Consider the following 16,554-nt stretch of genomic DNA (forward strand, 5'->3'; position numbering starts at 1 on the left):
CGGGACATAATCTGTCCGTAGGGCTTTAACAACTCAGATGGTTTTCACGCACAAATGGGAAGTGTCTCATGAGCAGTGTCTGGAACTGCATACTGAGTCAATTAACACAACACAACACCCCCCCCCCCCCCGCTCTCTAATGCTCCAGCTGTAAGCCGTTCTGCTCTGGCATTCAAAGTGTCTCTGAGGTGACACCAAGATCCTTCCAGCCTCTCATTCGTCTTCATTTTCTGAACGTTTGCTTCTCCCATTTAGCCATTTGCATTTTATTTTCCCCATGGCCAAACTACAGGAATGGTGTGGCATTACACATTTGAACAAACACTATACAGCAATCTTCTGCCTTGTCACTTCAGCTTGGGTTTGTTTTCTTTGGCTCACACATACATTTTTGTTCAGCAGACTGCAGTGAAGTGTTTTGCTGGCATCGGTTAAATGAGTGTCCAAAAGAAAGTGTTCCTCGAAAACAGATGGCACAGAAATCTAACAAAAGTAAGAGCACTAAGGTGTGTTTCTGCATGATACATGTACATTTAATATTCCATCTTATGTATCTTTACAATAACAACCAAGGCTGCAACAAGTTGCTGTGTCTCAGAAAGTGATTAAACACGAGGGGGAAATGTTGTCTTTGAGACCAAAAGAGGAATAGACTCATTTTACCCTTCCCTCCCTGAAGTTGTTTTATTAAAATGCATCAAAATGCTTACCAGGTTTCATTACACATGGTGCCCACAAAGAACCCCCTTTAAAAACAGGTTAGCGTAATTAGGCTCATACTTTATTTGTTTGTAATCTCTTGCACACTTGTTACAAACGTAACTGTTGCCAAATCAATTTAGAAAGAATTCACTGAGATCTATGAATAATTACCATGCTCACTACAGTTTAGTAGAAGATATTTAAGTTATGTCTCTGGCAGAAAGAGTGAGCAAGAGAAAGAGAGACAGGCTCCTGAGATTCAGGAAGATTGTCTAAACAATTAAGATGTACTTTTTGTACTACAGTATGTGCACTGTAAGTAGGCCAATTAAGAAGATGGCTAATAAGAGCAGATACGTGTAAAGTACCTGCTCACTCCGAGGGGGGTTGGACATGATGGGAGGCGTTTCCAACTAGCTGCGCGCTGCAAAGCCCAGAGATATTTCTTGCGCTCCCAGCAGCTGGGTTTAAGTAACAGCTCGAGCGAAGCACTTTGCGTTGGATGCATGAATCACGTTAATTCGTTAATTCAAAGTGTCAACAGTAATGGATAAATGAAGTCGCTTTTGGAATGAGCTGGAACAAAAGAGACGCTGCGTAACTGAGACAGCACGCCTAAGGACGAAGGACTGGTGCGCCTTGGCACCGCGGGGAAACAACAAACTTCACAGACTAGCTGAGCATCAATTTAGGACAAAATCGACGCAGTGTGAGACGCACCATGTTTCCGTGGACTGTGTTTGATAATTTAAATGTATAATTAAAACGTAGGGTCCAGAATACGGTGTGGAAAGCGACCGTGTTGTGTTGATTTGCTCTCCCAAACCGTGCCAATGCTAGAATGGCTTGTGGCTCTGTGCTTTGTGATCCTGGTGGTCTTAATCTGGCCAGGCTTCAAATATTTTAACACCGAGAGCCAGTCGGATGCCTTGCATCAGAGACTGGGGATCTCACAACTGGCGAAGATTGACAAGACCGGGAGGTGCGTCTCAGAGCAAGAGGGGAGCGACGGTGCCCAGGCGGGGGACGAGAAGAAACGCGCCGTGGCACTGATCTGCAAACCGTCCGCACTGGCCAACTATCTCTTAAAACACTGCAGGACTTTCAGTAATTACTCGCCGTGTGTCGGGTGGACGTGGCGAGCCAGCGCCTTGCTCCAAAGTGTGTATGAGGCGTGCTGTCCGTACGACAGCCCGGTCCAGTTTGTGCGGGACAACCTGCAGCTGAGCGACGAGGGGCTGGTCGCTTTGGACTGGGCAGTGCCCACATACCAGAAACGACGCAGGACTTCCAGCCACTCCACGAGTCCTGTTCTACTCATCATCCCAAACTCTTTTGGGAAGATCACAAGGAATCTGCTAAAGGTGCGTGTTTGGCTTCTCTCACAGACTCCACTAATGAACAAAGGGATGATAGGAGTTCAATAACTAAGTAAATCATACCCGTGCAAAAGGCTGAACAGTCAATCTTACAAAAGATCAAGACAACGAAGTTCAATAGAAGTTAAAGAATAACAAAAAACACATACAGCTGATGGCTCAAGGATCATCATAATTTCCACAGCAAAGAAATAAACGTTAATAGTCCACAAACCTGCTAATTTAAAGGTTGGGAATATTAGTGTCCATAGTCTCTGCAGTAAAAACAGAATCCCATTTGTATCTGTGTTATTGGCAAGGGTAAGGATGTCCACATGAGATGCTTCCTCAGTTGTGTCATGGACTCTGTAGCTGCTCTTTGTGTCCAATCTGTGTTGTACAGCATGAGTCAACAGGCGGAACATTGCAGCAGCATGATAGGAGGCGTGTGGCGCAGTGGATAGAGCCTTGGTGTTGGGATCAGGGGGTCACAGGTTCAAACCCCACTGCAGTCAGCATGTCGTTGTGTCCCTGGGCAAGACACTTCACCCCAAATTGCTCCTGTGGGGATTGTCCACAGTATAGAGTATGTAAGTCGCTTTGGATAAAAGCGTCTGACAAGTAACATGTAATGTAATGAGAGTGCAGGGGCCTGTTATTCATGATAAGTACCATTCTAAACTTTAAAAAGCAGAAGTGAACATTTTCATAGCTAAAGTGTAGAAATACTAAACAAAAACAAAGCAAATCATGTTTGAATTCAGAGGAAAAATGCAAGACTCAACTAATCAAAAGAGAAGTCAGGCTTTCAGTCATTTAAAAAGAGACGTGGGAAGATGCCAGGGCAACTCAACAAAGGCCATTTGGCCAAAGGCAATCACTTAGTTGGAAGAAAAGAGCAGATGCGGAGGCAGCACCAGTATTTCAACTGCTCTTTCAATGCACTGACTGAGGTAATTGAGTGAGGGATTACAAAGCATCGCTTGACTTGAGGGGCCTGGGGAAGTGAAGCGCTGCTCCACATCTCTGGGCACCTGGCATCATGCTAGCTCATCTCATACAGTTAGCTCTGCCTGCTCATTCATATCACACACACACACACACTCCCCTGTCAGCCACATGTCATATAACAACTCTGCAAGAACTCAACACCAACAAAACAAAATGTGGTGGACACTAATCTAGAGCTAATAACTCATTTCAAACCATAAACAAAGAGTAGTGGATGAAGAGAGGAGTGGGATGAAACAACAGAGAGAAAAGGAAATGAAAAAATAATGGTGGTGATTTAAGGCCATGGGAAAACGCAAAATATGATTGAAAGATGAAAAGCAATTTTCACATTCAGACGGATCTGTGTCTGGTGTTTTTTAGGCCATCATCTGAGTAGAGAGAATCTGTCAGCTGTTACGCTCGGAGGGCTGAGGCACCACAAGGGAGATACACCAATTAAGATTGTTCCTGTCACTGTTCTGCATAACCCAGTGTGTGTGTGTCGCAAGAGAAAGATAAAAAGCGCTATGTTTGCTAGGCCTACACACACACGCCTCCATCTGTGACACAGAGAAGAAACAGAGAGGGAAGGGTAGGTTTTTATTTAGCGTGTGTGGGCTTTGGTCCCTGTCCCCTTCTTTTCCTAACACGCCACATTTCCAGCACTCATGAATGTATGAATGAGCCATTTCCTTTTAAATCATTCATATACTTACTTTCAGTTTGTTTTATACTTCTTTGTTTTATGTAGTCTCAAGTAATTAATGTCTCTTTAAATAATGGTATAGGTGGTTATATATAGTGTGGTCATACCAAAACATACAGAATACACTGACATTAAGTATTTCTTCAGTCATTCAGCTAGTTGGTAAGTTAGTTCAACAACAGTGCAGTGAATTACATTACAATAGAATCGTATTACACATTTACCAAAAATAAAATTGCCATTGTTCTCTCTGGAAATACACTTGTTCGATTTCTTGGAGAGTTAGATGTGAAAATTGAAACCACTCTGAGCAGAGCCAACTGTCTGCTGCAGTATAAGCTCCTATTTACACTGTGACAGTTAACTGTACAATGACAGTACGAGTTCGAACAATCTTTTCATAACTTTCAACAAGAAAGTCAAGAAATAGTAACAACATGTTTAAAATCACAACATTATTATGATCTAAATGTACAAGTCCAAGTGATTCTGAATTCACAGCTACCCTTTCTTAAAATCTCTTGATCTCAATCATGAACAAACTACATTTTAAACCATAGTTTCCCTCCACCTCAGAGAAGATGTCCCACAAAAAGGACAGTTTAATATACTGAGGGTGTGTATGAGCCACATACTCTGTTTAGAGAAATGTGTGGAAAGGCCATAAATGTTCCTGGAGACTTGCCTCATGATTAACACCCTTAGTACTTTCTTAACAGAGCAGATCGACCTCTGAGCAGTTTAACTATAATTGTGTGACTTAGTACTAGTGATTTATTCAGTATTTTGTTGCCAATCATTTTTGTACTTAAACTATTTGTTTCTCTTAATGAGGTGTGATATGCAGTCATTATGTGTAATATACCACTCAACACTTACATAATTGTGTTTTAGACCATTCCTTTTTACTTACTTTCTGCTCGCTGAGAGAGAAGCTTTAGAGTTTTCAAAAGGCATTGCAGGATTGGATAACACTCTAAACGCTCATGTAGTAGAAGTGGGAAAGTTTTACCATTAACCGTAATGACTAGATCAGTGAGAGATGGTAACAGTAGCAGCAATACTTAGGACATATGCCCTGATATCTATGTCCATATAACATTGCAATGAGAAGTAGAGAAGCAATTGGGGAATTAGATTTGTGTTTTCTGTCCCCTTATGTCTGTATACTAAGACTGTTAGTTATCTTATTGTGTTGCCTATTGCTTTGAAATAAAACAATGATTGTGTGTAAATAGTTGATTTTCAGTTTGAAAGTATAGGAATATACTTATGTATATATTGGGTCAACAAGGGAGGAATAGGGAGGATTTGTAGCCCAGAATTGCCCTGCTACATTACTCATATCAAATTGGTTTTGGTGTTTGGAGTGGACACAGAGGACATTTTCCCCAGACGTTCAGCAAAATTTAAATTGCCCCAACACTTTTCCAAATCGTGCCTTGCACTACCTGGAATATTCCCCAATAGCCCTTCTGGTTTTGGCAGCACTCCTGTTATGACTCATGACTGATGCTCTGTCTTCAAATAGATGCAAAAAGTCAACTTCCTTACCAAGCAGGGAAGAAGTAGATGCTTATTTACATCACTTCACTTTATAATAAGCCCAATAAGACAAACACTCTATGAGGCATGTAAAACAGGAGCAACTATAGCTTGAAAAATGGTTGGGAATTTAGTTCTTGATATGTTTATTGTGGCAAATATCCTTAATAATAGATAGCTATTATGCCCATTGAATGCTTGATTATGATACTTGTCCGTTTGAAATTCAGCCAGAGGAATAGACTGTCTTGCAACTTCACAGTGTATTTTAAAGTCCATTTGTAAACGTTCACAAGACACAAAAAAAGAAAAAATCATGCTTATTTTTGCTTGTTTATTTCAAAGTAGAAAAACCCCTGTTGTCTTCTGAAATGCAAAGGGTCAAAGAAGAAACCAACTATATTGATGCAATGAATACAGGTTCAGACACTGCCAAGCAACTCTCTATGAGGATAGCATGTAATATATAACACGTACAGTAACTGTGAAACTAGAAATGATCTGATTATTTGAACTTTTAGCAACTTTCTAGCAAAGTTTATCAACAGAGCAGGGAAATATTTAGAAGACATCTACATGTAATGCTGGGTGAAACTATACACTATGTATGCATTTCAATATCAACATCTTTCAACTAAATTGTAATAAATAAATAAAAACGTATTAATTAATTAATTAATTGTATAACTTATTTATTAAATGTTGGCTGCACTCCTGAACATTACCACCTCAGAGGAGCAACTGTTTTACCTGGAAAAGTATCGCAGGCCTGTTGAGTATTAAGGGAAACTATTGACCTGAATAGAGGACAGCTCATTGTATTGAGATGCTTTGTTGCCTCTAAAAGGCTTCTAATTAAATAACATCCTTAATTTAACATGATTTGTGGCAACAAGTCGAGATGAAACTCCTGGAGTTTGTTTAATAAAAGAGGTGGACTCGTGGAAGATCCCCTCAATTATCATGAAGGGAATATTGTTGTACGTATTGTTTAAGCCCTTTTGTATTTATGTGTTTCAGTTCAGTGGGGGAAGAGAACGCCTCTTGTGTGTGTGTTTGTTGTGTGTGTAAGAACACTGGTGTGTATGAGAGCTGGCGTGTTGTCCAGCGTATGGAGTCCCTGCTGAAGGAATTTGTCACAGAGCTGACAGTTTATCAGCTCAGGCAGAAAACTGCCGGAGTAGCTGCTGTTTGTTTTTTAACTGTTCCTGCAATGACACAGAGCTGAAAAAATACAAATTCAGTGTCAACACAGCCTTTTGGGACCAGACCCTTAATCTGCATAAGAATTAGAAATGGATCACTTTACTACATTTAAAACTAATAAATAGTCACATTAAAGTGGACCTATCATGCTATATTTGAATAATATAGTATAGGACCATACCTATATAAGGCATATTTATACTTTTTTTTTTCAAAATACCAAACAGATCATGCATTTTAGCCATGCCTCATTTTGCTCAATTTGACATTTTCTAGCTCTGTTTTTGCAAGGGCTGATTCTGTGAGAACAGCACCATCTACAGGCCTGGCATATGTACTACAGCGTCTCCAGTGCTTTCGAACGGCAATGGCCGTGGCTGTCTCCTCCTGATTGGTGGAGTTGGCCCAATAGCCGTAGCGCCACTGTCCTGACGTCAGGACAGTGTTCAAATCTGGATCAGTTTTGATCAGATCCGTTGCAGCCCCTTTTTTAGAGATTTGGGTATGGAGGAAAATAGAGAGGGTTGTGTTTTCTGACACTTGGTGAGTTCCCTGGAACACCGGGGACACATATTCATGTATAAAAGACGTACAAAAGTGCATTTTGCATGATAGGTCCCCTTTAAGTAAGCACTCTGGACGAATGTTCCCTCTCAGCTGGCAAATGTATTTGATTGTCAAAACAGTATTCATTATTGCAATCAATAATTAGCTTTTTATTCTGAACAAAAAGTATTTTTTTTAATGTTTTGCTCTTTTTTATTGTGACCAGTTGTTACTCACCACTCATGCCTGTTATTCACAAAGTGCATCAGATCAATGTCGCTGTATGTACTGAGCACGCAGGCGTAAGCCCAGCTCACCTTATTTAATCTCAGCAACCTTCATATGCACTTTAAATTATGGAATGTCTCATCATGTGTCTAAATATCTTTGGGAATAAAGCTGAACTAAAGTGACTCAGTTTAATTTTAAATTGCTCGTCCTATCCTGTCATATTTCAAAATGCTACTGTATCTATGGAATTATTAAGGAGGGGGCAAATGAATTAATGCATGAATTAGCTCTGCTCAGTGCTCTCTGACACTGCCTGGCAACATATTCAGCTGAGTAAATCCTATTTTTTATAAAAACAACCCAAAAAGATCCTACTGCAGCCTTTCTCAGCTGCTAAATATTTAATGTAACTACTCTGCAGCTCTCCCTGAATCAGTCTGATATTTCTGCAGATTTTAAAAAGCATTATGAAACTTGTTTGAAATCTCACAAATATATTCAAATATAAATACAAATATATTTGCCCAGGCTACCACCATTGTTTTGTGACTACAAAGCTTGTAGAGAAACAAATAATTGACATACTCTTCTTTTTCCAGACAAACCCTCCGTTTGTGTCTCCAGACACTGGATTGAATAATTTATTCTAAAAGGTGATATTCAGCAACTGGAACAGAGCTTTTCAGAGCTATTTCTACAACTTTATGATAATAAAGTATACCTTTTGGGCTGACTCATTTCTGATGACGTGTCATATGTATTTTTGTATACCAAGTATGTTACAAACACACTTTTCTTCTGCTTTCCTTCCCTGACACCGCTACAGGCGTGTCATGTTTCTAGTAAAGAACAATGTACTGTAAACATGCAGAGAGAGAACCAGCAGAACTATGAACCAGTCTCTGAAGAGCCTTAAAGGAAAAGATAAAGTTATGCTAAACATTACAAAAAAGAACAGGAAAGGGGTATTACTTGTATAACATTTTCTTACATTCATTTATTTAGCCCCAATGTCTCATCAAATTATAACAAAATAAACAATCTGTAGTATTACAGTGAACAGTGCTGAAGCAGCACAGTTAAAGAGGGAAACACTTAATCCTGTAATGTTACCGAGTTCTCACTTCCCCTGGCGACTGTTTGTTTATTTTTCCATATAGTAGAAGTAGAAGTAACATGCTGTTTTCAGGTGTTATCCGCATTTAGTCTAATGACATGGAAACCATTTTCTAAAAGGAGGCATTGTTTCATTCTGTGGTATTATAACCAGTTCACACTAAGTTGGCTTTTTTATTAAATCATAGGTCCTTTTCAGCAGGACAAAAAGAAAATTGACAAAAGATGGATCTTGTCTTACTCCTATGGCTGAACACACTAAACACTGAATTCCAGCAAACGCCCACAATCCGTAATATTTTTTTGACATATGGAAAGATTATTATTTATTTTCTCCACCCATCTCTCCACAGTTGTGTGAAACGGCACTGTCCTATGGCTACCTCCCTGCAGTTTTCAACCGCCGAAGCCACAACGGCACCCCGCTGACCACCCTGAAGCTGCAGCAGTTCGGTGACCCTGCAGATCTGCGAGAGGCAGTGCGCTACATTCGCCACCGACAGCCTGCAGGGAAACTGTATGCAGTGAGTGAGAGCACCGGGTCGGGCCTCCTCCTCTCTTACCTGGGGGAGTGTGGATCATCCAGCTACGTGACGGCGGCCGTCTGCCTGTCCCCCGTTTTTCGCTGTCAGAGCTGGTTTGAGAACGCGCTGTGCTGGCCCCTGCAGTGGGCGTTGGCGCTCTACCAGAAGATATGTCTCAGCAGGTATGTGGCAAAATGGTTATAATACCTGAAAAGAAAATATAAATATGAGGTTAACCAAACATTCAAGGGAACATGACTTTGTAAGCTTCCAAAAGAAAAGTATGGCTCATAACAATGTGTCCTCTTTACATATCCTTAATCTTTAATGATTTTGATTATGATATTCCACTCACCAAAGTTAATGCTGGGATGACAGGGACACCACTGCATGTCTGTCAAACAAAAAACAGGAAATGATCAGACAGGTTGTAAATAGGATCAGAAGTTTTGTCAAGATGAGATGAAAACAACTATAATATGAGCACACTAAAATGACAGCAACTATCCCTCATTACACAAGCAAAAATATGTGCACAATTACAGCAAGTAGGGTAGTTCTTAGTCTATCCTGAAATACATTTAGCAACAGTTACCTTATAGTTTGTTAAAAATTGTGTTGTGGCCACGTTCCCAGGTATCAGCAATTAACTTTAGTAATTACTATCAAGTAATTACATGTCTAAAGGAGGGTGCAGAGGAGCAGCACGTACACATCCTATCGCTTGTTTTATCACCTTGTGAAGAATATAAAATAAGCTTCATAAGGTTGCTGCTTAAGGTATACAAAATCACAGTGAAGACAAATTACACAGAGACAACCATATATGTATGGATTTAAAGTCAGCCAGAAAGGAGGCACGGTGACAGAGGCAGTGTAAGAAAAACAGACACAAGTAATCACTAACCATTTACTGGAAAGGCATAGACAATTAAAGAGACGATTAGGTTACTATAGCAACAGATGGCCTGCTCAGTGTAAAGTCATTGATTCTGAGAGACATCGTGACCCAGGTAGAGTTTCTCAAATCAATGGCACCGGGGGAATATGAGAGCCATCCAGCTCTTCAAAATTGATTTACTGGTATCCTCTTGTTGTATCTCTAAATTTGTGTTCTTTTTGTGTGCATGTTTGTGTGCGTGTACGTGGTTAGGTACAAAACGGTGCTGGGTGAGACCATACAGACGGACACCCTGTTTTCCAGCTGTTCCCTGCGTGACCTGGAGGAGGCGTTGTTCTGTCAGACAGCAGCACCACCGGGGACGAGCAGTAGCTGCAATACCTCAGCTACTTGGGATGTTTACTGGGAACGCAATGAACCTTTGAGAGACGTGGACGAAGTGGCTATTCCTGTTCTGAGTGTGTGCGCACAGGATGACCCGATCCGTGGTGACGCCCAATCAACAATACCCTTGGAACTCTTTGAGACAAACCCACATTTTTTCCTCCTCCTAACTGACCATGGTGGTCACTGTGGTTTCTCCACCCAGTCCGAGGGAAGCCACGCTGGGGCATCTGGTTCAGTCGGTCCTGTGGCCGCACCAAGCAGTGGGATGGGGAGCTGTCAGATCAGCTGGAGCCACAAAGCTCTGCTGGAGTTCTTCAGGGCGACCACAGACTTCTTCGCTGCAGAAGAGAGAACTAAGCAGCTCGCTGCCAGGAGGAGGGGGCTGGGGGGAGGCGCAGCGGGGAGGACTTTCCGCAACCGCAGCGTCAGTACGTGTAAACGAGTGCCAGAATGTTCCCATAATATCCATGCCATTTACAACTGGCAGCGGTCCTATACACGATGAGGGGAGCTTAATGGAAGCTAATGGACTTACTGGTGCTGTACGGGTTGATCTGGGATGTGAAGAACTCTGCCTGTGTGGCACTCAGTGTTAAGATGTCCAAAATTAGAAAAGTGCAGATGTTGTGAAGTACTGAGGTCACCGAGTGTTTTTAAGTGTGTGTGGTTCTCACACACTTGATGTTAGCCATAAAACACCCAGCGTCATGACAGGCCACATGCTTGCATGCAGTTGTTATGTTTAACTGCCGACACTAAACTCACCTATAGATGAGTGGCTATAATTTTTTCTACAGACTGATACAAATCTCTTCACTAACAGCTGTCAAGGATCCTGTCACACATACATTATTGTTTATCAGATTTATTCATCTTCCTCACAATTCACATAGTTTACACAATTTATTTGTAACCCACTTACTGCAGTATCTTGCTGTTATTCTTTTTATCACTGACTATTGGAGGAGACGTGTTCAACGTATTGTGCATAGAGAGGAAAGGAGATCCTGTAAAATATGAAGTTGATTAAATCTAAATGTCAAATGAGTTCAACTCATCAGTGTTACTGTACATTTTACAGAAAGTATATTTTTAAGTGTTCTCTTCTGTGTTGGGAAATGTCTTGTGATGCCCAGAATAGAAGAATGTATGTGTGATTTCAACCAAGTTTGCTTTTAGAGGAAAATCTGTGTCATGAGGTAATGATATTTGAATGAGCTGGCTGGAAACACTTTATCATTTAAACCCTGTGCTCCAAGGTTTCACTGCTGCTCAGGATGTGGAGGAGGTGGAGCTGTGATGGAGGCTGGTTTCAAATGAAGACCTAGCAGCATAATGTTGTTCGGAAATTCCCCTGTAAAATTGAGCTATTTGGGTTTAGTCTTGTGAATTAAGCCAATTAATTATATACATTTACATTAGACAAAGTAATAAGTATTGGGTTAAAAGTGTTCGGAGATTTCAAAGGTCAGCTCAAAAGTTCAATAAGCAGCAAGAATCCAGGGTTCAGAGCAGTAAAAAGCCTCAGGACACAAAACTACCAAGCACTGTTTGTCGATAATTTTTGTTTTGTTTCATAAACATGTGATACACCTTTCTAAATGTGTTATTTTGTGTGATGGAAGTTAAAAAAATTAAAAAATATAAAAAAATGTATAAAAACTAAAAACTTTGGATTCACTACATTTTGTATCTACAATATAAGAATAACATGTATCCTTCGACTACAGGTAAGTACTGTAAGTGTCATACTGACACAGCATAGTATAATATTGTTTTATAGTTTTTTTACTTATATCATCTGTATTTATTGAGTGCATTTCATTAAAGTTGGGATCCGTGCTCCTGTCAAACCCCTGCTGAGTACGTAGATGCCCATAGACACTCCCTATTATAGCACAGTGCCCACCGCTTTGTGTGTGTGTTTGTAAGAGTGTGTGACATTCACTGCAGTGTTTGTCCGCCCACTGAGCCTTATCCTCTCAGACAGCTGGAACACAGCAGTGTACACACAAAATGTGTGCCAGCAGACACATTGTCAACACGCATCCTCACATCTCACACACACACGAATACCCACACACAAACATGCAAGCTGTCACAAACATGCAGGATATTCTTACACACGTTCATTATCTACAGGAGGTTTGCTAGTCTCATGCAGAAAATAACTGATTGTGGCGTACACACGCATACAAACACACACAAGCTCACAAACACAGTGACTACTATACTATGTAAGTGACACCATCATTATTCCAGATAATGCATAGGTTAAAGTAATCGGAAGTGATTACAAGCAACCTGGCTAATTAGGAACACGAAATTCAAAATATCTAACATGAGATTTTCAATTAGTATTAAAGACTGCTATCATTGTCCATGTTGTAGATGGGACCCAACAAGCCACGATAACAACACGGTTTGTAACTGTCAACCAAAATGTTCTGTGGTTGTCTTTTTCTCTTCCCTTTACACATATTCCGCCTTGGTCTTAAATCAGGTATCTGAATAATAGGTTTCAGAGTTTGACCTAGTTCAATAGTGCAGTCTGTCTCATTATTATGCACATGATCATGCACACATTAATGTTTAATTACAGCAGTATTTGAGTGTGCTTTATCAAGAGTTTAATATTCAAATATGAAGGCCTAATAGGCTTAAATACAGGGCTTCTGACAAGTAATGCCTCTGCACGTCATTCAAAATAAATCTCACTACTGGTGTCATTAAATGTGTGTGCTTTCTGTAAGTAACAGGCACACCAACATCTGTCTTTTCAATATACAGTAAATAATATGCTCCCGGATCCAGGTGCAGTTCATTTTGTACACAAACATCTTCATGCTTTAAAGAAATGAAGCAATCTTTTGTTTATTATGAGCTTTAAGCAGCAATATTCTACATATCACTTGTATGTGATTCAGATTAGATGGCACATTATTTCACACCTATCTTGAAATTATCGGAAAAAACATAAAACTCTGGGATCTCTATGTAAGGAACGTCTGTGGTTCTTTCATACAGGAAAGGAAATGTGGCCAGCACATGGTGAAAATGAGTATACGTGACAGCAGGGGTACCATGCAAAAAAGGGCTTCATTCAACCTTTCCCATTTTATTGTTCACATTAAGCTTAATAATTTACGACTAAAGGCAGACTCTATTTTTCCTAGCAATAAACGCTGGCTTTCATTTCCTTTCACTAGCAAATTAAGCTATTAAGATTGAACTGCCCTTTCCCACTTTGCTTATTCAATTCAGACCAAACCCTCTGCCTCAGTGATCAGAAACGGATTGAATTAAAATGATTGATATTTAATTAAGAAAAAGCTTGACATTCACATCACTTTGATTACACATAATCAAAGGTTCTCTAAATCGATGCTCGCGCTCTGTAGGGCATTTGCTGAACCAGGACAATTAAACGAAAATATGTTTGTATCATCCCATGAATACACAATGCTTACTGAATTATAATCTTAATCAAAATAAAGAGGTACAATTGGGGAGTCAGAGGCTGATTGATACATTAAGCCTATAGAGTAAATACTCAATAGCACAGTCTTTACATTCAGATAAAAGTCTAACTAACGAGATTTAGTCGAGTCGACATCATATTCAGTAAGCTGCTTGAAAGAAGAAATTACATATTATTTATCTTACAAATAAAAAGCTGAATTCATAATTTCATACCTCAGTTTAGTACACTATATAGGGCCTTTGCTGCTTCGGAGAAAAGTTTGACATTTGGGGATATATGTCTATTTGATTTTGTGCCTGAAGTTAAATGAAGTGTAAAAATGTCAATGTGTGGATTTACTAGGATTTCTGTGCAATAAAGTACTTTTTTCAGCTGGGTGTAAAAAGTCCTGGAGTCTCTACCGGATTCCTGAGAAGCTGGTGGTGACACTCCATAAAGCTTCAGTGTTGTTTTAGCACTTTGGCTACATGACAGATTAAACAAGCCATCTATCATGTTTCCTTTCTATGCTAAGCTATAGGCTAAGCATCTCCTAGCTCAATATTCAAGCAATTTCCTTCATGTATTTGTCTTAAAGAATGTTTGTATTGTACATAAACGTTAGGCTTCAACAGTATAAACAGAACAGACGAGCTCTGAGAACCAATGTCTACACTGAATATGTTTATTAAGTCTATAATAGGATCTGACTCATTGAAACACTCACCAAAATCAACATGAGATCAGTTTTGGGGCGAAAAGGAGCAACAAACAAGACAAATATTCATGAGATCGTCCGCTCTGAGTACGTGAGTAGATTCAAGACTTACATTTTTGTAATTGTCAAGACTGTTTGAATGCGTGTGGTAGGTGTCTTATGTGTTACTGTATGTTTTATGCAACCTGGGTGTACTATTTGAATGAAACCTGCGTATACAAGATGTGTGCATGCCACATGTATGACAAAGCTTTTGTAGAGTTTTCCAAAAGCTGTTTACCAAGATCTAATATCTGGTGCAAAGCTTTACTTATCGGTTCACAGATGATATCAGGAATGCCTGAGATTTTGCGCAGACAATTCAGAGACATTTTAGCTAAAAACATTTCGTTATCAGGGTCTCTGCAGAGCCAAGAGAACTAAAGTAATCAAAGAGCAGAGTAACACAAGGCCAACAACAATACGAACAGATGATTAGGTTTGGGTCACTGCTGTACTTGGATAGGATGGTGATCAACAAGTTAGGATTTAGAGTATTATGGTGTTTCTATGTCAGTATACTGTAGGAGTTATGCTATACATAATATGATTACATTCCTTCTTGTCTCCCTGCCTGGTGTTTACATTTGCTTACAACTTAAATAAAACACAAAAGATACTATAGTGGACAGGAAAGAGAGAGATAAACACCAAGTCCTTCCTCCACTTTCTTTCTGAAGCTTTTGCTGAACTTTTACAATTGTTTTCCTGACTCTCAGGTTTCTGTTTATTTTATCTCAGCTTCAAGTGTTAGTGTGCACTGTGCCAAAAGGTAGTAAAAGCATTTTATCTACTGCGGTGTATACATTATGTTTGCTGTAAATTCTGGGTGACGTGTTGGCTCTTCGCCTCAAGTTTTATCACAGACCACAAGACTACATTTACAAATAAAAAACTGGGAAAAATGTACCTCAAATCGCAATGCATTTTACTTTAACAATTCAGGGGATATTTACTCCATCACAACATAGAGTAAAACATTCTTAGCACTTTAATCATTTATGAAATTAGAGGCTCTAAAGTATTTACGATAAACATGCAGTATGCATTATTTACCACGGCACATTTCAGTGTGGTTATTGACTGAGATTGCTGACACAGCCTAAAAGGCCCATAAGCTTCTCAGAAATCCAGTTACATCAGAAAATGCTGAGGTTTCTCATCTCTCATTATAGGAGTACGAATGTGGGTTGTTTCATTTAATGTATCGATGGGTGAAAGGTTGGGATTGATATCTGGGTTTTGATCAGGCACTTATTTTGAATTTCCTTTGTATTTTTTATCTCGAACACATTTACCATTTTGCTCTGTTAAAGAAGTATTTTAAAGTGCAGCTCTAATAGAAGAAGAAGAAAAAAAACAGCTCCCAGTGGAGATATCCCACAGAACATTACTTTGATCAGGGGCGCCATCTTGTGGATGTTGTCGGGAAAATAATAGATTCTTCTGTCCCCAATCTCAGCAGTTAAAACAGGGCCTTTTTGTCCAAATCACAGTTAAAATGTTATCCCTATTAAAGAATGATAGATACAGAGATTACCTTGCTGACCAGAACAAAAACAACTTTTATTTGTCCATATTGGCATTAATTGTATTTATTTGATTAGTCTTTTAGTATGACAAGAAGTGAGGTTGTGGCGTCATAGTGTCAAAGACAAACTAGTTTACTTATTGCAGAAATAAACGGCATTTACCACGTGAATATTGGATATTTTTAGGATAGCAAATTATTATATTATTAAAACTGAGTTTTAGGTTCAGGTCAGAAAATATATTTTGCCTCCACATTTTTCCAGGGGTTTTGAGAGCGAATGTAGAATAAACCAAGTGAAGCGAGAAGAAGACATGAATCCACTGCAGAGTTCTGATCACATCATTATTCAGTGCATCCGTAAGCCCTTTAAACACTCTCTGCTTCCCTGTGACCTGGTTTCACAACGATGCCATTATCAAGATCACTCGACCTACTTGCCCATCCTTACTATCCAAACATGTAATCTGACGTCGCCATGGAGACCACCTGTCCTGCAGCATCGGCCAGCAGATGGCAGCATAAACAAGGTGTTCCCATCAAGTGATCCTCGCTCGGACTTCTCCAGGGTTCGACTCTGACAGACAC

General features: G+C 39.8%; 1 protein-coding gene across 1 annotated transcript; it reads left to right on the forward strand.

Annotated features, from left to right (window-relative positions):
• The first annotated feature begins 1,091 nt into the window (after window positions 1-1,091).
• Window positions 1,092-11,864, forward strand: abhd15a (abhydrolase domain containing 15a). Its single transcript, XM_034115323.1, has 3 exons — window positions 1,092-2,066; window positions 8,757-9,109; window positions 10,081-11,864. The coding sequence occupies exons 1-3, from the start codon at window positions 1,536-1,538 to the stop codon at window positions 10,718-10,720; spliced, it is 1,524 nt and encodes a 507-aa protein (XP_033971214.1). The 5' UTR covers window positions 1,092-1,535; the 3' UTR covers window positions 10,721-11,864.
• Window positions 11,865-16,554: the final 4,690 nt, after the last annotated feature.

Source organism: Trematomus bernacchii, unplaced genomic scaffold (assembly GCF_902827165.1).
Source record: "Trematomus bernacchii unplaced genomic scaffold, fTreBer1.1, whole genome shotgun sequence".
Taxonomy (NCBI): Eukaryota; Metazoa; Chordata; class Actinopteri; order Perciformes; family Nototheniidae; genus Trematomus; species Trematomus bernacchii.

Bases quoted from the DNA above. Each gene is read 5' to 3' on its own strand.
- abhd15a (XM_034115323.1), top strand. From the start codon at position 1,536: ATGCTAGAATGGCTTGTGGCTCTGTGCTTTGTGATCCTGGTGGTCTTA. The intron at 2,067-8,756 runs GTGCGTGTTTGG...ATCTCTCCACAG, and splicing joins TCACAAGGAATCTGCTAAAG to TTGTGTGAAACGGCACTGTC. The intron at 9,110-10,080 runs GTATGTGGCAAA...GTACGTGGTTAG, and splicing joins CAGAAGATATGTCTCAGCAG to GTACAAAACGGTGCTGGGTG.